Here is a 27,191-nt window from a genome sequence, read left to right as displayed (position 1 = left end):
AGCAAAATGCATCTCATAGCAGATTTGTGAGATTGTCCTGAAAGGCTGAAACAACCATTGGGACAGTACATAAATAGCATAATAGCCAATTCATGAAACAGTTCTTCTTTCTGCAATATATAGTAACAAGTTTAGCTAAATATAAGACTAGTTACATCAGTTTTTATATCTAATTCATTGTACTCTTACTATTGCTAGCTACATATATAATGCTGTCAAGTTGACATCTTCGTCGAAGGAAACAATGGAGGTGGCAGAAGCAGCGATAGAGTTTGATGAAAAAGCATTGAAGCACTTTCAGGTCCACATACCAGGCCAGCAACTTCTTTTACTTCACAATACCTAAACTACTTGTCAAATGCTCGTTCGATAGCCTGAAGAATGGAATCAAAAGTTAACCACAATAAGAAAAACAATAAAAGGCTAATGCTAGGTGCTCTTTGTTTAAGCTGTGATGTTTTGCGTCTATGCTCTTTACATACTACCAACTCATATTCCTAGCTACATAGGTTTCTGTCCTCACTCATTCAAGATTTTATATGAACTTATGGTGAAGAGAGATATTCAATGTAATGGAACAAACAGACAACGATACAAGGTTTTCTTCTGTTATCATTCAGTAAAGCTTTTGGTAATGCTATATCCACTTGAATGTAAACCAAGTGTTTGAAAGTAAATCTAGTAAGTGTAGTCTCTTGAGTTAGAAAGAGAAATACGTACTAAAGCCATCGTTTTTCTGTAACAGCATTCTTCGACTTAGCAACAGGGGGTCGCCTCCTTCTAGATTCTGCGCTAACAGATGATACCTGCTTTGGTTTCAGCTTGGAGACTGAATCCTGTGTCTGATTCAATGATTTCTCCTTCAATGGGCTTACTGATCGTGACTTTGAACGTCTATCTGTTGGTTTCACCAACAAAGGTAGGCGGCTTTCTGCCTGCTGCTCCTTCTGGTTTTGCCTTAAAGCACTCTCACACTGCTTAACAGGGATGTCTTGACTTTTAGCAGTAAGAGCTTGAGCCATTCTCCTTGGGGAGCTATCCGAATCTGAAGACGAAGGGCTAGTAGTACTGTCCATGTCATAAACAATGTTATCTGTCAATGGAGGAAGCTGCACCACCTTTGAGCTTGTTGAAGAGAAAGATGGTCTTCTAAGTCTTGTTAGATTCACGACCTGTTAAAAGCCAAATTTCCATCATAATGCATGAAATTTGATACTAAGCCGATGGCATATATTGTTCAAGCTTTGCTTTGACTTAATAAGTCATGTTACTAGACTAAGCAGAAATAACATTTAGTGGAAGCATAAGGTTTGGACATGCTGTTTCAAGAAATTGAACGTTGCTCAAGCAAATATACTGTTAGGCATTTGATGCCATAATCCCGTTTACATGAACATCTTTTCAGTAATCAAAATGTAATCAGTATCATTGTAGGGACATTTACAAAAAATAGTTCTTTAAATCTACGGAACAAATAGGTACTACTTTTGTAAAATAGGTTGAGAAACATTTTGCTGCAACAATTTATATTACATATACAGAACATCACACAAATGCTAGCATTGGTTAAGAGGTATCATTACCTTCTGCTCTAAGATCAAAATATCTTTCTTGAGCTTAGTTATAATCGTATTCTTTCTGCGGATGATATCTTCCAGCTCACCAATCCTCTGTTAGACAAAACAACAACAACTCTATTAGACCAAACCGATGGAACAAAATTATAAGTAATAATAAGGGTGGTTTTTACCACTTTTTGTGTACAAGAAACGCCACAAGTTTCTTCTTTAATATTATACAAAGAACGATACTGTACCTTTGCACCAAAAGCTTCTGATGACTGAAGAAAAGTGGATAACTCCTTGATGGCGGCATCTTTCTCTTCACATTCCTTTCGGAGATTACGAAAATCTTGCTCAACTGCTAAAGTATTCGGCTGAAAGGAATAACATATGTTGCAAATTAGGCCACAATGCTCAGGGAAATATTTCATGTTTCTCTAAATAAGTTCAATGCTTAACTTTTCAGGTAAAATCTCTCAGAGTCAATTTGTTGAAAACCCACCAATCGTGCATAAGTCAATCAATTAATATTGCATTATAGCAATTTAGGCCTTTTCAATGGGGTAGCAGCAAATACCATCCAAACATAAATGGAAAAAAAGGCATAAACAGCAGTCAGTGGAGGGTATTAGATGACAAGACTTTACTCTTAATTTTTCATGCTCACTATTGAATGATTAAACAAGAGTAAAAAATACATGTCCATATCTTGTTCCTCAACAAAGAATGATGTAACTTCTACGTCTCTCTATCAGTAAAGATCTAAAAGACAGTTAACATGGCAACTAAATGGTGGTTACATCAGTGATTAGCTATTTATAACTTTAACTTGTAGGAGGAAGTGGGAACAAGGAACACACAAATTATCAAATTAATTGGAACTGCTTGCAAATTTTGTCCTCATCAACTAAACTGCAAGCTGCCAAAACTGAAATCCATCTGCACCAAGAAGCCGTGCTCTAAGTTTTGTGCACATCTACTTAAATGTCAATAGATCCAATCTCATGAAGTGCATACTTATCCCTTCCCCCTTGGAAAGCATGTTCATCTAATTTCTTAGACATGAGAATGCATAGAGAAAAAATGTGGAAGTCACTGTTTGAAACAAAAGGAAACCTCAAATATTAGCCAAAGTTTTGGAAGTTAAATTTAGATGTAGTGTTTACCTGAGTGTCTACAGAAGAAGTGACGCTACCAGCCCAATCAGACAAATCAGACATACGACGTTCTTCTTGTTCAGCCTGATCTGCGGCTGGAGGCGTTTCATACTTAAACACCTCCTCACCCTTCATCATATTCTTCTGAGTAAGATAATAAATTGGTAAGCACAGGATGCAAGTTCCATAGGAGTACCAAAGACTAAATTATCTAAACACAGACTTGACTTTCTGTGACATAACACAAGGCCTATAAAGAGAATGTCAGGATAGTATACCTCATAAAAATTGTTTGACTGATTCATGTGTTGCTCACAAAGAAAACAGCCATTTGTGTCAGCTGCAGTTTCTGGCTGATCCTTGAAATAGTTAACTTGTTCACATAAAGTGTCTAGCTTTTGTTGCATGCCTAAGAGCACTTGATCCTGGACATAGTAGAAAAAGAAATTGAGAAATTGAAAGAGACTAAAGCTCATGCAAATACAGTTACTAACATAAAAGAAAACAAAACATGTAGTTGTATCACAATTATGTTACTCAATTAATAATACTTCATTTAAAACATCATAACTTTCAAAAAAGCAAAATATTTAAATGTAAAATTGGATGTGATATTTACTCTTATGAAACAAAATTATCAACTACTATTACATAATATAAGTCAATCAACACCTTAAACTCCACATCCAATTAAAACAGCATGATTTAATCTTCGACAACAGGAACATTTTGTTTCTCTAAACAACTTACATTTTTTAAACTAATTTTTAGGAAGCAAAATAAGAAAAAAAAAATTCTTATAAACAAAAACAATAAACTTGATAGAAACAAAAGGCTAACTAAAATAAATTTTAGGAAGCAAAATAAGAAAAAAAAATTATTTTTTTATAAGCAAAAACAATAAAATTGATATAAAAAGAAGCCTAACTCAAAGTGAAATGGGGGAAAAGCAGGATTTTTTACACTAGAAATGCTTAAATAAAATGGGAAAAGAAAAAAAATGCTTAAATAAAACCCAAAACCCCTATTAAATACCTAATCCAAATGCTAAAAATCCCACAAACCAAATCAAATTATTAATTAAGTACTCCAAGTCGTAACGTAACTGGAGCATTAAAAATTTAACACTATCAACAATAAATTGAACTAAATTAAACTTATACTTTACGCAATAAAAGAAGTACACAAACAGAACCCCATTTACCAAAAATAACAAAACTTTACCCTAAGTTCAACAGATTTCTTCAGCCTCAAAATCTCCTTATTCTTCTTCGAATTCGCTGCAGCAACAGCAACAACAGCAACAATAAGAATCCTATGAATGGGACTAAACAGTTCCCATACGACAGCTTCTTTATGGTTCAACCCGCCGCCGATTTTTTTAGCTGAGCTGGATTCCTCAGCGCCGACAAGCCTTCCTTGTAGAGACACCCAAGCGAGTTGTCTTTTCGCTTTTATGGGTTGGCTTGGTTGAGAATAACAGCTCGAAAGCCGCCGAGGTGACGGCGGAACTGACGGCGTGAATGGTGATAACGACACTAAATTCGGCGGTTGAGTAAAAAAAGCCGATGCTGGTATAAAATCTTCTTCTGTGGGTGATGATTCCATTGGAGGCGAATATACAGGAAGAAGAAGGGGGCGTGATTGAAGCTGATAGTGTATTTTTTTTAATTTTTTTTTGAAATGTATATTTTTTGAATATATATATTTGGGAGGGAATAATAGGAAAGTGTTGTTTTAACGATTGGGGAGTGGTACACGTGGCAGTTGTAGTGCCAAGCTGGATAGCCGTTGGGGATTTTGAATTGCTTTTTTGAATTTTGAAATTTTTGGCATTTTGTTAAAGTTTTTTTGTGGGTTGATATTTTAAAAAGGAAATTAAATTTAAGCATATATAGGGATAAAATTGGTTTTTTTTTAAGTTTCTCATTTGATATCCATTGATTAATTTAGATTCGTGTCAAAAAGTCTCATTTTAAGGTAAAAAGCTCAATATGAAGGCTTGAACTCGAGATTTTTAGTTTAGGATACAGGCTACTTACTCCACCATAATTTTTAGTGATATGAAATTAGGATTGAAGTATTACTTATGGTAAAAAGGATTCAGACTAGTAAAAATCTTAGATTTTAAAAGCTGTTAGGAAAGACAAATTAAAAATATATGGTGCAAAATGGTTTAGGATTGATATTGGCAAGAACTTGGGGGAATTTTTATATATACCCATTTTTAGGGCCACTATTGAAGTTATACTCGTATTGCATAAAATTTTACAAAGTGTACCCGTTTAGATCTGAAGTAGTTCAATCTCTTCAATGTAACTTCAGAAATCAAATCTGAAGTTCTTCAATCTTTTTAATGCAACTTCAGAAATTCGAATCGTAAGTAGTTCAATCCATTCAATGCAACTTCATAAATTAAATCTGAAGTAGTTCAATCTATTGAATACAACTTCAGATTTCGAATCTTAAGTTCTGAAACATAAACTTGTTTTTCGAATTTCAACAATCCAATATACGATTCAATGCTCAAATCTACTCTAAATAAGCTCAAACTTGAAACACAACATACAAATATATAAATTGTATATATATATATATGTGTGTGTGTGTGTGTGTATGTATGTATGTATGTATGTATATGGGAAAATTACTTTCACACTAGATAAAATAGTCATTTAATTAATTTCCTAATATTTAGGAAAGAACATTCTTAATATTTAGAAATTCGAAATCAACTAGATTTTGTGTCTTAAATCCTTTCTTATTTGAACTATATAATATAATAAATTTATAAAAGAAGGATAATAACACATGAGGATCACATTATAACCTTCGCCAAATTTAAGTTCTTTTAACTTCAGGAGTCTTTCTTTTCACACATATTTTGGAGTTAAATAAAGTTTTTCTCCACACATATTTTGGAGTTAAATAAAGTTATTTAAATACCATGTGTTAGGTCAATTGAAATCAATGAAAAAATAATATATTATCTTGCGTGGATCCAAAGAATACGTTTAAGGATTACAATTTTGACCTATTTTTTAAAAATAAAGAGATAGAAAGGAGGCTAAATAAATAATATTGAAAGCCTATAAATTTACAAATGTACACAAAATTAATTTTTTATCCAATCGATTAGATATTTTTAGAAATATATTAATGAAAAAATAAATTTTCCATATTTATCATATGAATATGTTCACTGAAATTAAAAAACTACTGAAGGATAATTTAGAGATAAAATTTCATGATAGAAAATCTAAGATTTAAAAAATAAAAAACTAGGAATTACACCCCCACCCCCACTCCACAACAAAAATTTTGAACAAATATTTTTTTTTTATAAATAATGATTGTTTGATTTCTTTTAAACCTTTTCAGTATTTATATATTAGCTTATATCTTTAATATAACAATGATTGATAACTTTTATATAGCAATTTCTTCCCTTTATTCAGTTAGGTACGCAAAATTAATATTTTTCAATTTCACAAACTTACACTTGTATTTTTGATAACTCAAACATAATTTTAATAAAATATTATTTATTTAGACAGGGTATACGCGCAACGTGCGTATCGTAAGACTAGTATGAACAAATCTCAATCATCAAATTGTTAAACAAATTTAACAAACTCATTTTGTAACTAAGAAGAAGAAGAAACTCTAAGTACAAAGAAGAAAATAACAGTAAAGAAGAAGAGAAAAGTGTATGTATCTGAAGTTATAAAAACTGGGTATTAATTAAATTGTTTTTTTTTTAAAATAGATACAAATTCAATGAGTGGCGCAAAACTGGACGCCACATAATATTTTTACCAAGAACTTGACAAGTAGCCCAAACACCAATTTCACATAAAGGAGGACTCAGCATTTAGCATGGCCCAATTTGATTTAGAGCTTAAGCCCAATGTAAGGACTTTGCCCATTTTGATTCAACCCCAACATTAATCTATACTCCTATATTAAAAGCACGAAGATTTTTAGCGAAATTTTGTTCGTTTTTTTACCCTTCTAAAATAAAGTTCAGACTAGACAAAATAGTCATTCAGTTATTTTCCTAAATTTAGCACTTCAAATTTAACTAAAGTTTTACCTATTAATTGGTTCCTTATTTGAATAAAGTAAGTTCTCCTAGAATTTGAAGCCGCTTACGAACTTATGTATATAAAACTCTTAACTACAGTAATATTTAAGGTGTTGAAGATTTCAACACATAAAAGGAGTAAGGTAAACTAAGTTACTGTACAAAATATTCAATTTAATGAAAAAACATAATCCACCGGATCCTAACAACTATGGTCTTCTTCCTTAAGGAGAAATTTCCATTTTTAGAGAGCTCTGTGGTATTTGATAGAAAAAAATTTCACAAGGTAAAAAGACGAAAAAATAAAAATTATACGAAACAACAATGAATGAAATATATAATACCAAGTAGCAAACAAAAACTGTAAGATAAAATGTTGAGTATATAAAAAGTTAGAGTTGTAAGTTTCGAAAATTATTATCTTAATATTTTATATTGTTGTTATTACACACACACAATATATATATTAAAAGCATGAAAGCTTCTAGCGAAATGTCGTTCGTCTTTTTTACCTATTTCATATTAACGAAATCTATCTATTACTATATTAAAAGCACGAGAACCCTTAGCAAAATATCGTTTGCCTTTTTTATTCTTTAAAAACAACTTTAATGGACAAAATTATAATTTAAGTTAGTTTCCTAATATTTAGGACTTTGAAATCAATTAAAATTTTATATATTATATCTTTCCTTATTAAAATAGGTAAAAAAATTCTAATATTTAGGAATTTAAAGTCAATAAATATTTTATCTCATGTGAATCATACCAATCAAAATTATCCTTTATACAATGGTATGCGCGACATAATACAATTGATTTGTAATTAAGAAGTTGAAATATGGCGACATAACATATTAAATTAAAATTCTACAATATAATAACGTCTAAATTAAAATTATGTAAACGTGTCACAATTAAATATGTATTTTAAAAGTTCTTATTTTAATCATACAAAATAGTTAATCCATGTTCATTTAAGCACCCAAAATAATTATTTGATTCCATATTTAATCATATTAAATCGTACAAAGCCTAAATTTATCTATATCTATATTCATATCTATCTATCTATATCTATCTATATCTACACTATATTAAAAGTACAAAAGTCTTTAGTGAAATGTCGTTCGTCTTTTGTACCCTTTAAAAATAGAGTTCACACTAGACAAAATTGTAATTTAAATACCCTCCTAATATTTAGAAATATAAAATCAACTAAAAATTTGCTTATTAAATCATTCCTTATTCGAGTCATAATTTCACTAATATTTAGGAATAATCTTAATTATTTTCTTATAATTAGTACTTCCAAATCAACTAAAGATTATGTATTAATATTTTTCTTATTTGAACTATATAATTACCATATTTGTTACAGAAAAATAATATTACATAACACAAGAAAATTATGTTTTAGGTTTATTCGGAGTATTTTTATTTGTTCTTAGGTTCATCCACAAAGAAAACCCTGCGGCTGTCCTTGTAAAGCCTACATTATATTTTTGACTATTTGCATATTTAAGGTTGAGGTTTAAGCTTTTCTTTCTTTCTCCTTTTTTGTTTCTTTTCTTTTTTACGTTAATTTATTCTTCATGTGGTTGTTATTTAATTTTACTTGTGAATGTAGTGTGGATCTGAATTGTTCTGCCTGTAGTAAGCATATTGTCTCATATTTATTTGAATCTCTCTTCTTGTTTAATTGCAAATATGCATATATGATTCGTTTAAACTATTTTATCTTTTACGATTCTATATACAGATGTTAAAAGAGTTTTCAAGTTGTGAATTGGAGAAAGAAAGATTCACAAAGTTTAGGTTGATTACAAATTAGGAGTTTTCAAAATCAATTAAATTCATTATTTTCAAATATTTAGAATTTTAAAATCAGTTAAATAAATTAGCAAATCTTTCCGCTAATTTGAACGATTCCTAATAATACAGTACAATTGATCAGTGAAACAAGGTCCGCCGTTTTCTTCCATGAGAAATGGATGACTCTAAGCCTTAATAATTATGGGAAGTCAGGTATCGATAAGTTCCAGGTTAATGCGACAGGTGAGCATGAGTTGTAGATTGATGTATGATCACGCCCAACTATGCCTTATAAAAGGACACGTGAACGTTGTAAATATAATTTAAGTATTTATGCTCAGAGTTGAACCCACAGGGAATTAACCTATCAATTACTTTCGTTAGACTTACTAAATTCTATAAAATCAACTTCCCCCAAATGTTGTAAATAACAGTTGATGGTATTTCTAATAACTAAGACTGAAAGTAAATAAACAGCTGGAAACTAACTATACTTGAGTTGTAAACAATTATGAGAAGGTTCTAAGGTAGTGATTTCCCCTATTGATGGAATCTCTTCCGGTTATGTTTCATATAGAGTCACCAAAACATCTCTATCAATCATGAGCACTCCTTTTACCATAAATCTCTCCCGAGTAATCACGATAATTTACTAGACGCACTCTCCCGAGATACACTAGCTGGCTTTGTTTATTACAGCTCACTTTAGATTGCACCCAAGACTCTGTTATCCCTAATCCCACTTTTAAACCCGCAGTTATAGATCCCTCTTATACTTTGGGAGTGGTGTTGTACAACAATTACCTAAATATGCACTCTCTCCCGAGTTATGCACGCTAAATAGGTACAGCTAATTGATGATCCTGTCAATTAACTACAACAAACACGTAGTTGAACAAATAGAGATTAAACTGGCACACTATATTAACATAATCAAAAAGTTCATCCTTCAATGGGTTCCATCAAAACCCTAGACAAAGGATTTAGCTACTCATACTAGTGTTCATCACAATAATATTCAAATTCTATCACAAATCGTAAAAACAAAAGGAATAAAGGAAGAACTCGTTGGTGAAATATCCTCCTTGCCTCTTGCCTCCCTTTTTCTTGCACTAAACTATGAAAAACTTGATAATACCTCATTGGGCGAGCTTGACCTTCTATAGGTTAAGTGAATTTTCCCCCAAACTTCCAAGTTTACCCCTAAAAATTAGTCTTCCGGAACTGGACTAGTGCGGCCGCGCTAGTGCACTAACATTCTGCCTCGACCATCTGGGCTAGCGCGGTCACGCTAGTGGACGCGCTAGTCGAGGCCTGCATTTCATCTGTTTTTTTCCTCGTCTTCTCGCGTGCTCAGCTCCAAGGGGTTTTGTTCTTGCTTCAATGTAACTCCAATCACAGCTATAAAGCCTCATCCAAGCTCCTCACTCCTGAAACATGTGAAATTAACAATTAAAGCCCATTTTTCATCATTTAACTATATTATAACATTGAAACATGATAAAGCTGAGGTAAAAACAATCGCCAAATTATATCAATCTAGCCTATTATCAACGCAAACAAGTTAGTAATATTCTATCAAAATAATGATTGCAGAAACTTGATCTTTTTACCTATGTTCAATAGTTTTTTTATATTATTTTCTTTTTTTTCGTTGGTGTTAAACTAAAAGGCAGAAGCTAGGCTAATTTCGATGGTAGTCCTTTTTTAACTATGTTTGATAGTTTCTTAACATTATTTTCTTGGAGGTTAATCCATCTTCATTAATCAATAGGGATTTGAAATTTTTGTTGCTCTCAGAGATGGATTCAGGATTTTAATTTTATTTATGGGTTCAATATTTAAGGATTTTAGTATTGAACCCATCTTATTTTTACAGTTATGGGTTCATACTCATTATTTATTACAAATTTAATAAATTTTTGCACATAAATTTATGCTCCGCCTTAAAAGTTATGGGTTTAATTAAACCCATAATTATAACGCTACATCTGCCACTGAATGACGGGAGCTGGATTAATGACTCCCCAACATGTAGTTGATATTGTTCTTATGAAACAACATTAAAAAAAAAATAAAAAAAAAATTGGTATGTACTGCTTTTAAACTTGTGGTAGAGTTCTCAACTTCGTTTAGGTATTGGTGGTTATATATAACTTTCCGGATTGAATTTCATCTATCATTATTTGGCTGCCGAGACAATTTTTGTATTTTCACTGAGGACAAGAGACAAAAATAAAAATTGATAAGAGGCTAGAGACGAAAATAAACTTTATATTCTTGAGATTAGAGGCAAAACTATTGAATTATAATTATTGTATTATCTTTTTATAACTCGAAATATCATATAAGCATAATAGTTTGATTAAGATACTCTCGCTTTGTGTTTTTGTTCCTTTAAATTATTATGATTCTAAACTCATATTAGAAGTCAAAATTTAGTATAACTCTAATAAACTCATTTTTAGAACGAGTATAACTTTGAAATCATGGTGACATCGCAAAAAAATTACTTTTATTTTTGTTTCTGAATTTGAATAAACTTACATTGAGAATGAATATGTTAGCTAAAAATTTGAGTGTACATTTTCTAAGTCTTTAAATATTTCTTTTACGAGCTTTGTACTTGATAAATTTTTTATTTATAACTCAATCACATGGTTTATTAATAATTGTGTTATTTGTAGAATTTTTCATTCATTGAAATAGAGTTCACGCGCAATGCGCGTATCCTAAAACTAGTATTATAAAAACATGAAGCATTTACACGAATGTTGATTGACTTTTTATCTTTTAAAAATATCTTTTATAATGAATAAAAATGTAGTTTAAATGATTTATTTTGTTTAAGACTTAAAAATTTACTAAATTTTTGGCTTATTAAATCTTTTCTTATTTGATTTGAAGATGAAAATGTGTTTGGACATAAGTTTTCAAAACATATTTCACTTTTTTTTTTTGAAAAACCATAAAACATGACTTATACACATAAGTTCTAAAAACTATCACAAATACCTAACAGTACCTTTATCAATAACATTCATTATATTATCGCAAATCATAGTCGTGAACATATATAAATTTGGAACAAAATTATTTATTTTATAATAAACTACATAATACACTATCAGATGACCGAGAAGACGAAACAGTATTGTTACAAAATAAAAAATTGTGGGCTCTTTTATAAAATATAAAAGTTTGAGGCAATTTTTTTAAAAATGTAATAGTGTTGGTTTTGGGATTTGGTTTTTGTTTTGGAAATTTGCCAAGATGTAGATAAAATCTATGGCCAAATATGTATTTGCCAAAAAAAATTCCAAATATATTTTGCCAAAATCTATGGTCAAACGGGTCCTAAGTACTCCCTCCATTCACTTTTAGTCATCTACTGTTGACTTTGTACGCCTCTTAATAAATAATAAATAAACTGCATAATTTACCATGATACTCATGTTAATGGTGTTAGGGATGTACAAAGGAAACCGACAAATTGCACCAACCCGATAATCCAAGTCAAACCGAGAAAAAAACCCGACTATGGTTTGGTTTGATTTGGTTTGGTGTTGGAAAAAAAAAACCAACCATAATTGGTTTGACTTGGTTTTAACTAAAGAAAGTCAGACCGAAACCAGACCAACCCGACATTACATATATAGAAATTTTAGATATATTTAATATATAAATATACTTATGATGATATAATTTATAAATATTTCTTAAAAAATTTCATAATTTTATCTTTTAAGGTATTATTTCATGGTTGGACTTAGAACTTTTGAATGTTCCAATAAGTTTTATAGCCATTAATATTAGTAAATTAAATAATGCTAATAAAAGCCCAAACCAAAATCAAATCAATACTAATGCTAACAAAAGACATTCAATTCAATATTACGAACGAGAATGTATTGAATATTTATTTTTTGTTTTGCAATAATTTAGATAAAAATGCATAACCTATTTTATTTTTCTTTAGCGTTTAATCATGTAATTAATACTCCTTCATTAGTCTATTTATTTTAACATGACTTAGTACTTTTAGATTATGTTTATTTTTATTATGGCTTTTTAATTAGCAATATTTATATTACATAATTTTATTGTCTTTATTGTTGAATATTTTAGGATAATGCCATGACACATCTCATATTTTGTATTATTTTCTTGGAAAATACTTTATATAGTTGTATCTTACTAGGATTAAAGAAATATTTTGAGCATACATTATATGTTTTGTTCTACGAAGATTTTACCGGGAAAAAAAACCCGAAAACCCGAGAAAAACCGAGATTGAAAAACTCGAGTTTTATTGGTTTGGTTTGGTCTTTAGATTTAATAACCCGACACAATTGGTTTAGTTTGGTAATCGTAAAATCCGAACCAACCCGGCCTATGTACACCCCTAAAGGGTGTATAGTCTTAATGGATTTGAAAAATGATTTGGAATGAGTAATTAATGCTAAGGACAAAACAAAAAAATAAATTATTTTTCTCTTAATATGCGAAAGTGGACAAGTAAAAATAAAATCTATTTTAAAATAGGGAACAAGTAAAAGTGAACAGAAAAAATAGGATATAGGTAGGTTTGGGAAATGAATATGTGGAACATGTCAATTTCCTTACCAGAAATGGCCAACACTATTAATAGCTTTCACACTAGCAAATTACAAACACTAAATAAATACAAGCAACAACTCTAAAGAAAATAAATAACGAACCCGTGTAAATTTTCTGTGGACATATTCGTAATGGGAATCCATCAATTATTTTCTGGCTCTCAAAAAGTTAAAGCACCACTCAATCAATTGCCTAGGAAACTAAATTGTAAGCTCTAACCAAGAATAAATGTGGGCTAATTGAGTTCTTATGATATTACACAATCAAAAAAATATAAAAGTTCTTGCTTTTAATGAACAGATATATACGCGCAGAGGTAGAGCTAGAATTTGAAGCTTATGAGTTTGGGGTTCTAGTCCTTTTAAGTCACTGGATTCTAAATTAATAATTTATACATATTCAATGCATTTTTTAAGACAAATACATAGATTGGACCAAAGCGACTGGGTTCGACCGAACCCGCACTCAATGAGCTGGCTCGGCCCCTGTGTACGCGCAACTACATAGGTTCTACTCAATTTGGAAAGATGAGAATTGAACCCCGTCCTTTGGAAGACTTTCACAGATACCACTAGAGTAGAAGCCTATATGAGACCACACCTATCCTACTAGTAAAAATTGTACCCACTATTAGACTCGCTTTGATGATCATGACATGAGAGCTTAAAACCCCATCCTAGCAATCACGGAGTTAGATTCAAAGCGGATTGAATGACTTAAGAATTGCGTGTTAGGGTTGGTTAAGGGGAAACTTCTGCCAATTCCATAACTTAGACTAACTTCATACTGGAATGAACCATCCAATAAATCTTTCGCCCTACATAAGGTCTAACTTGCTTTATCCACGAATTCTCTTATATAGTTAACCAAGCCAAGGGAAGGGGTAGCCCAACTATTCGATTCAAGTTATATACAGGTCGTGGCGGACCCAGAATTTTGTGCAAGCGGCCGGGTTCAATTTTAGAAGCACATAACTTTAGTCGTAAAATATTAGTTGTCAAGTGGGTTCAAATAAAATATTTATACAAAACTTACGCAGCTTTAATCGTAATTTATACATATATAAAATACTATTTTTTGATGAAGCGGGTTCAGTTGAACCCGCTTGCCCCCACGTGCGTCCGCCACTATATACAATACATTTTTCCTTTAAAAAAGGGAGGTGGATTTTGAGCGGAGGAAGACAACCGGAAGGATCTTTGGTACTCCCTCCATTTTAAATTAGATGAGGTGCTTTTCTTTTGAGTCTGTTCCAAAATAAATAATACATTTCTAAATTTGGAAATAATTCAACTTTAAACTCTTCATTTTACCCATTTTATCCTTAATGAGAAGCTTTTATAACTATACAAATGTCATAGCTTTGCAAAGCTTTTACCCCTTAAGCTTTTAAGACTACAAGTTTTAAAAATCTTCTTCTTTTTCTTAAACTTCGTGCCGAATCAAACTACCTCAATTGAAACGGAGAAAGTAAATTTTTTTCTTTACACAAGTGATATAAGTGAAACTATCAAAATGTTTATCCAATATTTTACTAGAAAAAACTCTTTTTTTCGTTTTTTTGTTGGAACAAAGAGATAGAAAAGCTTTGACACAAAGCATGCTGCAGCTTCAACGCAAACTTAGAAGGACTAAATTAGACAAAAAATAAATAAAAATTAGAGGGGTCTACAAAGTTGTGCTTTCTTTTTTCCTAATAAATATTTTCTCCGGTCCATAATAAGTGATCGATTTGCTTTGGAGCTTGGGCACACCCACTAAGAAAATATTAAATTTTAAACATAAATAGTTAGTATGACTAAACTATCCTTAATTAAATGTTACATCATAATTTAATGTGAGGAGTAAAAGACTTTTTAGGAATACGTACATAAGGGTAATTTTAAAAAAATAAATTAAATTTTTTTTTATTATATAAACGAACACTTACTTTGGATCAAAATAAAAAGACAAATTAGACATATATGATCGGAGGCAAATTGGACACGTGTATACATCATAAAGGAGAGCTAACTATCTTTCACCTAAAATGTTCCACAAAAAACACAAGTTCCAACATGCTATACCTTTTATAGACACAAAAGGTCAAGTAAAATAGACAATAAAAGTATATGTACAGTTAAGTTTATTACATTACATTACATTACGTTATGCCTTGCGCCGGATAGAGTTACTCGATAGTGGTATTGATAGGAAATAGCAAGTATTCCACGAGCTATGATAGTAGAAGATAGTAAATATCCGGTGGAATACTCGAGCTATGATAGTAGAAGATAGTAAATATCCGGTGGAATACTCGAGGTGCGGCGCAAACTCTATTATGTTGCATCAAATGTATTTGCTTCTACCCACCAAAATGCCAATCCCAAAAGGGAATCCACTTCTGCTTGCTATTTCCATTGCCAATTCCTTTTTATCTTCCTTCAAAATATAAAAGGCTGTCCTGCCCTCAACTTTTGATATGTGGCTCTTTTACTTATTCGTGCAAGTACATTTGGCGCGCTTTTCTGCTAGTATCTGCAAAGAATACAAGATAAAAAGGAGATGTTATATTGTACAATGTCTTGAAATAGAATCTAAGCGAATCCAGGATTTAAAGTCAGTCAGCTGATTCTGCTTTATATATATATGTCAATTTTCTCTCGCACAGAGGTAAAGTCAGTTGCGTCTAGTCTAGATCAGCTACTGAATCTGAAATCCCTTGGTGTTGCTCATTGTGATCCAAAGCTCTTTAGTACTGTTTACCTTGACTTGTTTCTCCAGCTCTTTAATGTAATCTACAGCAAAATCCAACATATCTGCTGTATTTGTTTGCTGCAATGTATTGAAAAAAACAAAATGAATACAGTAAATTTCTACTACTATATCAGATTTTGGCGAAAATTCATAAGTTTAGATTATACCTTGTCCATGTTAGGAACAAGATCTTGCAGCCTCCTCATTCTATCGCTTATTTTTGTTCTTCTCACCTAAAAATTATGTCAAGAACCGTAAGGATTATATTAAAGCTCTTTCGCTTTCTCTCTACCCCATCGTTCCTTCCCTAATCTGTTTATTAGATACATCAATTTGATCAAATCCAAATGTCACATGTTTATTTGTTTCTAGTGTTAAAAATGTTTACCCTTTCTGCGATGCTACGAGGGTGAGTGGCGCAACCTCTCTTTGCTCTGACATTTAAGGGTGTTGAATCTTGCAAGAGTTTCTCCAATGTACTTGTGGGCAAACTCAAATGATGAGATAATGGAATTGGCGGACGAGATAGACCTTCACTATTCTGATCATCAAGAAAATCACGTAGGTGCAAGACGAGGATCAATTAATCATGCATACAACACCTTTAACGACACACTAATAACAAAAGATTACCTGAATATTAGATGCATTTACATTAGAGAATGGCTCAATCTCAATGTCTTCAGCTTTGAGGAAATCGTCGGACAGAATATGTGAATCTTCCCAAGAAGGAATAGGGAAATCTGTAATGCAACTCTCATCGTTCTTCTGTTCATCGCCTATGCTGTTTTCTTCCACGACTTTATCTCCAATTTCAGAGATTGGAGTCATTAGCCCTGGAGAAGCAGGAGGTTTCCCCGATGAGATTCCCACTTGAGTCTTGAATCTCTTCGAAGACAACAACGAAGCTTCTGTTGTAGCATTAGCACCAGTTCCGTAACTCCCTATGCCTCGCATACCACCATATTCTGTCAATTGCTGGAATTTTAGCAACAAACTTAAACTCTATTGTCAGATTAAACAGTTGTGATGACCACAAAGTTCTACTTAAATTCAAAAGCAATTCAAAATCTACTATTGTTACATCATATTAGTGACCCTCTTATCTATATCTTAGAATATTTTCACTAGAACTCACTTATCAAGAAAATATTTCAGTCCAACTCTATCTATATATATGACTCCTCTTTCTAAGAGACGGGAATCTAAATAGAAAACATCCGACCTAATGGTCGGTGTAACAATAATGACCTACTGTTCTTCGACCGGATATCTCTAGTGTCAAGGGAGTTTATAACAGGATGTCAATGCCAACAAGAATCCTATTTGTACGTTAAAGTTATCTAGATTTCAATTACCATAAGTAATATCAATCGGGGTCGGAGGCAGGATTTTCGTTAAGAGGGTTCAAAAAAGAAAAAAGTTGAAAAAGACTGTAACTAGTGGGAATTGAACCAATGACCTTACAACAAAGGTTTTGAACCCGCTTGACCACTAAGCTATACTTTTGGGTTGTGTCAAGGAGGTTCAAAACATAATATATAGAGGTAAAAACCCGATTTTAGGCGGTTCTAAACCCCCTTCCGCCCTCCTAAATCCGCCCCTGATATCGATACACACGACAACTACATGGCAAGTCAGCCTATTTTGCATCTACTCAAAAGGGATCCTTTAATTATCTGCAACAATTAAATCCTTTCTTCAAATACATGTATACACTATGAATCTTAATTAGTTAAAAGCACAAGATGGAAAACATATACTATGAATATATAAGCTTAAAATGGATGTACTAATTATCTTCATATCAACACTATAAATTCAATCAACACTATTTAACCAAGAGTAAGCATACCATTTTCAATATTGATCAAGTCAAAGAATCCAGCAGGCGAACTGTTATAACGAGTAAGATTCGTATTACCACCACCAACTCCAACACCAGCACCAGCACCAACTCTACCACCTATATTCACAGGTGAAACACCAGTCGAATTCACTGAAGTCATGAATGTAAATGAATTATCTACAGCCGCCAATGAAGTAGCCACCTTCGAATTGTCAATTCGTTGTGGAGCTAAGTTTTGGTAATTCATTTCAGGTTCTTGTTTCACAGATGAAATAAACTGGCTCTGGCTCTGTTGTTGAGCTTGAGTTTGATAATTCATCAGTGAAACTAAAGAGTAATCACTACTCCTATGTCGTGTTAATCGCTCGTGCTGCTGCTTAACCTCTTGTTTAGGAACAATAAAATCTGATCTCACATTCATATTACTCGTAGGATTATCCTGAATTTGTTGAGTACTACTAAAACTACCCGAATTCGAGCCCTGATTACCAATACTAGCTACAAATTTCGCGAAAACTTGTTCTATATCAGTACTATTCGAACCACGAGAATTTTGTAATTGAGAAAAATCATCTCTTGCATAGCCACAACCTCCACTAGTAATATTAGTACCACCACCACTACTAGGAGTACTACTTAATAAGCTAGAAAAATAAGAACTTGGTGCAGATCTATACCTAGTTAAACCTGAATTTATTGGTTGCTGCTGAAATCTACTCTGATCCATTTTAATTCTTTTTTTTTCCTCCCTAACTCTCTTCCCTTAAAATATCAAAAAAGAAAAGAAAAAAAGACAACACTATACTATACTTAAGACCTTAATTCAGGAACAAAGATGGTTTATTTAGAGCTAATTTAAACAACTATAGATAAAATTCAGAAAAACTCAAAAATAGAAACTTAAAAATTCAAGATTTTCACATAAATCCTACTAGTAGATAAAGGAAAGAAACCCCATTAAGTATGAAGCTAGAATTCAAGATAACTCACATATACAAATACAGAAAAAGAAAAAATGAAAAGGGAATGACTTTAAATAGTAAGAAAATTTGTGAAGATATAGATTTTTTGGGTAAGAGTTATTTTAGAGTAAGCTAAGATTTAGAAGAAGTGGATAAGATTAAAAATAAAGAGAGTAAGTTTTTAAAACGGAAGTACACAACACAAACAGAGTCTAAAAGGAAAGAAAGAAAAAACACACAGACACACACTAAAGAAATGGAGAGACAGCGGTGGAGATGGTGGTGAGGTGGTGGCGGTAGATATGATAATACTAGAGGTGGATGTAAACGGTGGGGGTGGGGGGGGTGGGTGGTTTTGGTGGGGAGGGGAGTTGAGGAGAGTGGAAAATAGTGAAGAGGCCAATGACAACTTAATTTAGCAACAGAGATCAGAGAGAGATCTCGGGCTTTCTTTCTTGGGAAGTTGGAACTGTTTTTCAAGACTGTGTAATAAATAAATAATCTTATGTTGTTTCCTTTTTTATTTTTTATTTTTTTCTCTAGTATTTATGACTTTCCTTTTATAGCCTTAAAAAGAAGGTAATTTATTGCTCCCGTTATCTTTATAATATGTTCACAACAGAACATAGTATTTGGTTTGTGTTTAGTTGTCTTTATATTCCTTTTTTTTTTAATTTCTCACCCGATATTCAGTACTCATATTGGGGCCCGACTAATCTGTATTCGTGCCGAAAAGTCCCACATTGAGGGGTAAAGCATTGTCTTTATATTCCTTAAAATAAAAGTATATCAAATAGTTTTAATTATAAGTGCATTGATTAAATTATATTTTTCTTTTAAATGTGCTACTTATTTAATACTTAACTAACTGAAGCAACAACAATAACATTAACAATAATTTATTAAAATGACTAATGTTTAAAATCGGAAAGAGTGTCGCCTAATAATTAGATTTTAATGATTAAATAATTTGCTGCAAAATAATACTCCATTATTTATGGAGAAATATCAAACATTCCCAAAACACTACAAAATATAAAAGATTTGTAACGTTAATGGGAAACAAAGGAAATTGATTCCCACTCTTGAACCTTCTTGGTTTTCTTTTTAATTATCATCTGTACTTTCAAGATAAATTCGTCACTCCAATCCAATTCCCTTATGCAAGAATGAAAAGCAAGCACATGAATCAAATTCTATCTATCAAATCAGCAAAGCAAATATACAATTGAGCTCGAGAAGAGCTCCAATGGCGTAAGTAGAGACTTGAAGGAGAAGACTGAAAACGAGAGCATTTGCAAGAGGAAGGAAAAATAATTTTGAAAATGAAAGTCTCAATCACATTAGCTCAATTAAGGTGTATATATAAAATGCAAAAGCAGAAGAGAAGCATAAGAAAAACTAACGGAGCCCAAACCCCAACTAACCGACTAACTAACTTTAGGAAGTCTAACTAACTCAACTAACTACCTAACTGCTTGGTACTACTCGCAATGCTATAAGTACAACTACCCTAAGCAAGTATAAATAATACAATACAATAGCTGTATCCTAATGATCTCAATACTATCTTTTTAAATGTTAACTAACAGCTATTTTCTATAACAACACTTTATTGTAATAGTCAAGTTTTTTTGAGCTAAAAAGTTCGATCCCAGTTAGTGCTTTAGTGAGAATATCGACAAGTTGATGATCAGTTCTAATATGATGTAGAGAAATAAGCCCTTCCTACAGTTTGTTTGTAACAAAGTGGTAGTCTACCTCAATATGTTTCGTTCGTTCTTGGAACATTGGGTTCCTTGCTATGTGAAACGCTGATTAACTGTCACAAAATACTGCAATAGGACTGGAGAAAGTGACTGTGAGCTCTTCAAGTAGCCTTTGTAACCACACTAGCTCACCAACCACCTTTCGAATGGACATGTACTTTGCTTCAGCTGACGACAAGGAGATGGTTTCCTGTTTCTTTGATTTCCAGCTGATAAAGCTATCTCCCAGTAGAACAACATACCCAGTAACTGACTTCCTAGAGTCTGGGCATGATGCCCAATCAGAATTACAGTATGCTTTGACTGTATAATCAGCATACTTGGAGAAGAAGACACCTAGGCTAGGATCGGCTTTCAAGTACCTCAATAGGTGATATGTTGCCTTCAAGTGTGGTTCCCTTGAATCTTGCATGAACTGGCTTAGATGTTGAACACTAAAACCAATATCTAATCTTGTGTTAGTCAGAAAATTCAATTTCCCAACCAACTTTCTATAACTGCTGGGATTTGACAAGGGAGCACCTTTCTTTGCTTTTAACTTCACATCTGGAGCGAGGGGAGATGATAAGGAACTACAACTGAGACAATTATACTCTTTCAAAAGGTAAATGACAAATGTTCTTTGGGAAATGATGATCCATCATCCTTATAAAGAATTTCAAGGCCAAGGAAGTACTGAAGTCTCCCTAGATCTTTGATTTTGAAGCTATCATGTAAAAACTTCTTCAAAAGCTTTATTTCTTCAATATTTGTTCCTGTGAGTATCACATCATCAACATATACTGCTACGTATACCAAGGATGTCCCATTCTTTTTGTAGAACAATGAATAATCATGTATGGAATGTTCATAACCTCTGGAGCACAGTGTTTCTGTAAATTTTGTATACCATTGTCTACTGGCTTGTTTCAAGACATATAGAGACTTGTTTATCCTACAGACTAGTCCTGGTTTAGATACTACTAGTCCAGGAGGGACCTCCACAAACACTTCTTCATTCAAATCTCCATGAAGGAAATCATTGTTTACATCTAGCTGAAACATGCCCTACCCTCTTTTGACTGCTACAACTATGAGTCCTCTCGCAGTGGTTATCTTTACCACTGGTGAGAAGGTTTATGTGTAGTCTATTCCCTCTTGTTGTGTGTATCCTTTTACTACCAAACGAGCCTTAAACCTTTCAATACTCTCATCAGCTTTATGTTTCACTTTATACACCCACATGCAGCCTATGGCTTCCTTCCCTACTGGTAGTGGGACTAAATCTCATGTGTTATTGGCATGCAATGCCTCAAACTCTTGTGTCAGAGCCACCTGCCAAGCAAGATTGATGAAGTAGGTTCATTATCTTGACAGACACTTTGCATCAAAGACTGACTATCATGGATTAGAACCTCAAGGGAAACAAAATGATGGTTTAACAACAGTGCATTTAAAGATGGTATACAACTATTTGAATGCAATTTAGGTACATTATGAATGTAATCATTCAAGTATAGAGGTGTTTTGATTTCTCTTTGGGTTCTTTTAAGATTGGGACTATTCTAATTACTTGTTTGAGGATATTGATTACTCAAAACTGGTTCATTAAGCTTTGATGCTAGAGATGACTCCAGAAATGGAGGATCATCAAAAATGTGATTATTATGGGGTGATGTGGATGTGATGACAGTAGGTGACATTTCATTGTTACTAACAGGTGACAGTCCATTGTCCATGTGACTTGCATTATCTATATTGCATTCTATATTGGTTTGAACATTGTTATCAGCATCATCCACAAAGTCAACAAAAGGGACACATTTTAGCACAAAAGGAAAAGAAGAAACATCTAGAACAATTGCAAAGGGAAAGATATTTTTATGAAAATATATATCTCTTGAGATTTGAATCTTCTTGGTAGCAAGATTCACGACTTTGTACCCTTTGATTCCAAAGGGATAGCCTATAAAAATATATGGAGTAGCTCTAGGTTCAAACTTGTCCCTATGCACTTTAGGTACTTTTGGGTAGCATAGGCAACCATAACTTCTCGTTTAAGAGTACATTGGTTTCTTTTTGTATAGGATTTCAAAAGGACATTTGTTTCTAAGGTATGTAGTGGGTAGTCTGTTTATGATGTAGGTTGTTGTTAGCACACATTCTCCCCAGTATTTCAAGGGCAGTTTTGACTGGAATAAGAGTGCCTTAGCTGTTTCAAGCAAATACTTATGTTTTCTCTCCACCACACTGTTCTGTTTTGGTGTGTATGGGCAGGATTTTTGGTGAATGATCCTTTTTGACTGAAAAAAGGTGTTACTTTCTGTGTTGGTAAACTATAAACCATTGTCTGTTCTTATAGTTTTTATGGTAGTCTTGAACTGGTTTTCTATCATTGAGATAAAGGCTTTAGTTACTTGAATTGCATTGTTCTTGCAAGCTAAAAGATGTGTCCATGTAGTTCTGTTGAAATCATCAACCATAGTAATGAAATATTGGTAGTTATCATGAGTGGTAGTGTGATAAGGTCCCCAAAAGTCGACATGCAACAATTCAAAAATGTTACTGGAAGTGCTGGTTCTTTAAGGAAACGGTAGTCTGTTTTGTTTGGCCATACGACATATTGAGCACACAAAAGGTTGTTTATAAGAAAAAGTGTCAGGTATAGATGTTATTCCCTTCATTTTCACAAAAGGCACATGCCCATGTCTATTGTGCCATATAATATCATTCTTATGAGATGTAGGGGAATTTAGAGAAATAGAACTTCTAACTTTATTTACAAATGATGGAACATTTACATCAGTATCACTACTAGTAGATGTTATTTTATTCAAAAGGGGATCATATACAGATGGAAAGTAAGCATCTTGGACATCACATGGGTGAACAGACAAACAAGGAATAGAAGACTTGACTGTAATAGAGGAAGAACTGGCATCTTTGTGTTTCAACTATTAAGAGCACAATAGGTAAAGTTCATCCTTGACTCTACCAATCTCCAGAGGCTTCTTCAGTGAAAGGGCCTGCAACATACAAATACCATCAGTGAAGAATGCAATTCCTCTGAGGTGTAAGGTCAACAAATGAATAGAAATAAGATTGTATTTAAAAGAAGGGACAAATAGGACTTTGTGTAACACAATCCTAGGTGCAAGTTTCAAACTTCCAACTTCTGTTACTCTAACTTTATAACCATTTGGTAATATGACTAATATGGGATAAGGTAAGACAATAATTTCACACATTGAAGATCTATTGGAGGTAATGTGATTTGAGGCCCATGAATCCAATATCCACGTATCAGTCTTAGATTAAAAGAACCTACATGACAATTTACCAAAATCAACTAAAGAAGTACAGACTATAATACTTGCAATGTTGGCAGCTCCAATTGGGATCCTCCCCTCCACTACTGGTTGTGAAGTGTTGCAGCAAGTTCATGAGTTGACCATATTTTTCTTTGGTGAAACTCATTACCTGACTCTCATTATGGTGCTCACCCTCATCTCTATTGTTAGTCATCATGTCCGTTGGAGGACCATGAATATTTGCTACTGTTCTTTTTCCTATATCGAATCCAAAACCTTGATTGGGATTTTGAAAGTTCTGATTAGCTCCTTGAAACCTCTTATTGTTATTTTGGAAAGGCTGGTTAGAGTTCTGGACGCCTTGAGGATATTCATGGAGTTTATAGCATTTATCTTTGGTATGTCCCGGCTTTCTACAATGCTCACACACAGGTCGAGGTCTACTTTTAGATGTATAGTTGTTTCCTGGGTTATAATTGGTCTTGAAAGTGGGCTGCTTGGAGGTATTGACATTTAAAGAGGCAAACTCGAACATCAGTTGGTTGTTAGGCTTGATCTCTTTTTGCTTCTCCTCTTGAATCAGCAAAGAGAAGGCTTGTGCCAAAGATGGACGGGGATTCATCATGAGAATGCTTCCCCTTACCACAGTGTACACTTCATTAAGTCTCATAAGGAACTGAATTAATCGTCTATCTTGTTCAGCTTTATGCATGTTCTCCTTGGCTCCACAAGTACAATTACAATTGCATTGTTTTTTGCACTTAAAGTGCTAAATTCTTCCCACAACTTCTTTATCGTGGTATAATACCCAATGATATCTAGTGTTCCCTGTGACAGATTATTTATCTCTTTCTGAATTTGGTACAGCTTTGCACCATTCGTTTGATCATAACGATCTTCTAGCTCTTTCCACAATTCGATAGAATTATTAACGTATTCCACACTATCAACGATTTTCTTCCCTAAGGAATTCAAAATCCATGAGGTGACCATGTAATCACACCTCTATCATAGTCTATACTTTGGAGATTCTAGATCTGGTTTCTTACAATCACCATTAATGAAACCTAATTTATTTTTAACTGACAGTGCTCGAAACACACTCTATCTCCAAGATCTGTATCCAATCCCATTAAAGGGGACTGATACCAACATTGCACTAATGGACTGCTTGAGTCAATAGTGGACTCCTTGCTTGAGTCCACATCAATGTGTTCGATTTCTTCATCATTAGCCATGAGGATTACTCAATCAACAGTATTTGAGATGAGAAGAGGAAAAGAGAAACAGAGATCTAAGAACCCTAACTTTTCACAAAGGCGGAAATTACCTGCAATTGAAATGTGCAGATCGAGCTAACGATGATCTACACCAATCTTATAATTGTGCTATGATACCATATCAAATCAGCAAAGCAAATATACAATTGAGCTCGAGAAGAGCTCCAATGGCGTAAATGGAGACTTGAAGAAGAAGACTGAAAACGAGAGCATTTGCAATAGGAAGGGAAAATGATTTTGGAAATGAAAGTCTCAATCACATTAGCTCAATTAAGGTGTATATATACAATGCAAAAGCAGAAGAGAAGCAGAAGAAAAACTAACGGAGCCCAAACCCCAGCTAACCGACTAACTAACTTTCGGAAGTCTAACTAACTCAACTAACTACCTAACTGCTTGGTACTACTCGCAATGCTATAAGTACAACTACCCTAAGCAAGTATAAATAATACAATACAATAGCTGTATCCTAATGATCTCAATACTATCTTTTTAAATGTTAACTAACAGCTATTTTCTATAACAACACTTTATTGTAATAGTCAAGTTTTTTTGAGCTAAAAAGTTCCCTTATGCAAGAATGAAAAGCAAGCTCGTGAGTCAAATTCTACCTTTTTAAATGTTAAATAATAGTTATTCTCTATAACTAACACTTTATTATAATAGTTCAGTTTTTTTGGAACTAATATATTATGTTATATTATACAATATTTTTCCTAAAATAACACTTTATTATAACAGTCAAGTTTTTTTGGAACTAATATGTCATGTTATATTATATAATATTTTCTCTATAACAATACTTCACTATAGTAGTTAAAAATAGTCGAAACAAACGAGATTATTATAAAGATATTTGACTGTACTATTTACAAATTGAAGTGTTTTTATCAACGACTAGCACCTCAAGATTCTAATATTTTTGCTTTATATCTCTATATGGATATGATGATTCATGATTGAATTGATACTTTCTCCGTACACTTAATTTTTGGACCACAGTTAAGACTTTTTTTTTTTTTGGTTTTCCACCTAGTGTCCGGTACTCACATTAGAGTCCGATTAAATTCAGATTCGTGCCGGAAAATTTTACATTGGGGATTAAAATACTCCTTAACAAAGACGACTTCATATCCAGGAACTCGAACCGAGACCTCTGGTTAAGGGACCACAGTTGACTTGGCAACAAAAGAAAGAAGTCCATCTTAGTAATTATGGAAAGTCTGTTGGTTGATTGAAGTTGAAGAAACTAGGAAACTTTTTACTCAAAATAGTAGGAGTACTTTAGAAAACAAGAATATTTTCTTTACCTTTTTTAGAAAAAGAAAGGTAAGGAAAATCCGTTAAAGTATTCAGTTGACTCATAATTATTTATATATAATAATCTTAAAAGGCAAATTTATTAATCATGGTGTTTCTTGATGTACTCGAATAGTAGGTTTTATGTACAAAATTAATGCATATTTTTCTCTAATAACTAATGTTTTAAGGGATTTTATGAATAAAGTAGTAAATAATAGGTCTTTGAAATTTCAATTATGCAAATCTAGATGACAAACTCTAAGATGTCATTTATCAAGATGTCAATTCTATATGAAAAAAGTCACCTAATTTTTTGGACAAAAAATTCGCATGCATCAAAGACGAAGTTAATTTATGAGATAAAAATGCTGAAAGTTTTCAATGTCTCTAGTCTTAATTCTAAAAAGTTTTAAGTAGAAAAAGAAAAACATTACCTAGGCTTCAAAAATATTTTTAATGTCGTCTAAAAGCTCAATTTACAAAATTAACCTAAAAAGAAGTCATTAAGTTCAATTTGATACTGGAGTAAAAAAGAGTTTCTTGGAATAACAAATAAAAAAGGCAGCCCGGCGCACAAATTTAAAGCACTATTTACCTTGAAAATGGTAATAACAATTAAATTTGATTTTGTGGTTCTAAAAATATGTGATCTATTTTTATGCTAGTTGCTAGGCAATAGATGCTAAGTGAAGGATTAGAAAAATAATATGATAGCTTGAAAACAGTGTAATGACCAAATTGAATGGCTGGAAATCGGGGGCC

General features: G+C 32.7%; 2 protein-coding genes across 3 annotated transcripts; both read right to left on the bottom strand.

Annotated features, from left to right (window-relative positions):
• On the bottom strand, positions 1-4,416 carry LOC107788072 (uncharacterized). 2 transcript variants are annotated; one of them, XM_016609722.2, is made up of 7 exons: positions 3,944-4,416; positions 2,998-3,144; positions 2,729-2,860; positions 1,817-1,936; positions 1,584-1,670; positions 721-1,172; positions 1-374 (listed from the first exon to the last, which is right to left on the bottom strand). In XM_016609722.2, coding segments are annotated over exons 1-7 (1,323 nt in total). In that variant the 5' UTR covers positions 4,328-4,416; the 3' UTR covers positions 1-373. The 2 variants fall into 2 exon arrangements, with proteins under 2 accessions (XP_016465208.2, XP_016465207.2); XM_016609721.2 differs by having other exon boundaries at positions 2,729-2,863; positions 3,944-4,415.
• A 10,817-nt stretch (positions 4,417-15,233) lies between these two features.
• Positions 15,234-19,259, bottom strand: LOC107776436 (uncharacterized). The gene is made up of 6 exons (XM_016596332.2): positions 17,833-19,259; positions 16,611-16,945; positions 16,366-16,518; positions 16,145-16,210; positions 15,987-16,055; positions 15,234-15,758 (listed from the first exon to the last, which is right to left on the bottom strand). The coding sequence occupies exons 1-6, from the start codon at positions 18,551-18,553 to the stop codon at positions 15,714-15,716; spliced, it is 1,389 nt and encodes a 462-aa protein (XP_016451818.1). The 5' UTR covers positions 18,554-19,259; the 3' UTR covers positions 15,234-15,713.
• Between the last annotated feature and the right edge of the window lie 7,932 nt (positions 19,260-27,191).

This window comes from Nicotiana tabacum, chromosome 18, assembly GCF_000715075.1.
Source record: "Nicotiana tabacum cultivar K326 chromosome 18, ASM71507v2, whole genome shotgun sequence".
NCBI classification, from domain to species: domain Eukaryota; kingdom Viridiplantae; phylum Streptophyta; class Magnoliopsida; order Solanales; family Solanaceae; genus Nicotiana; species Nicotiana tabacum.
The sequence above is the reverse complement of the archived record's forward strand: the minus strand, read 5'-3'. Positions and strand labels throughout refer to the sequence as shown.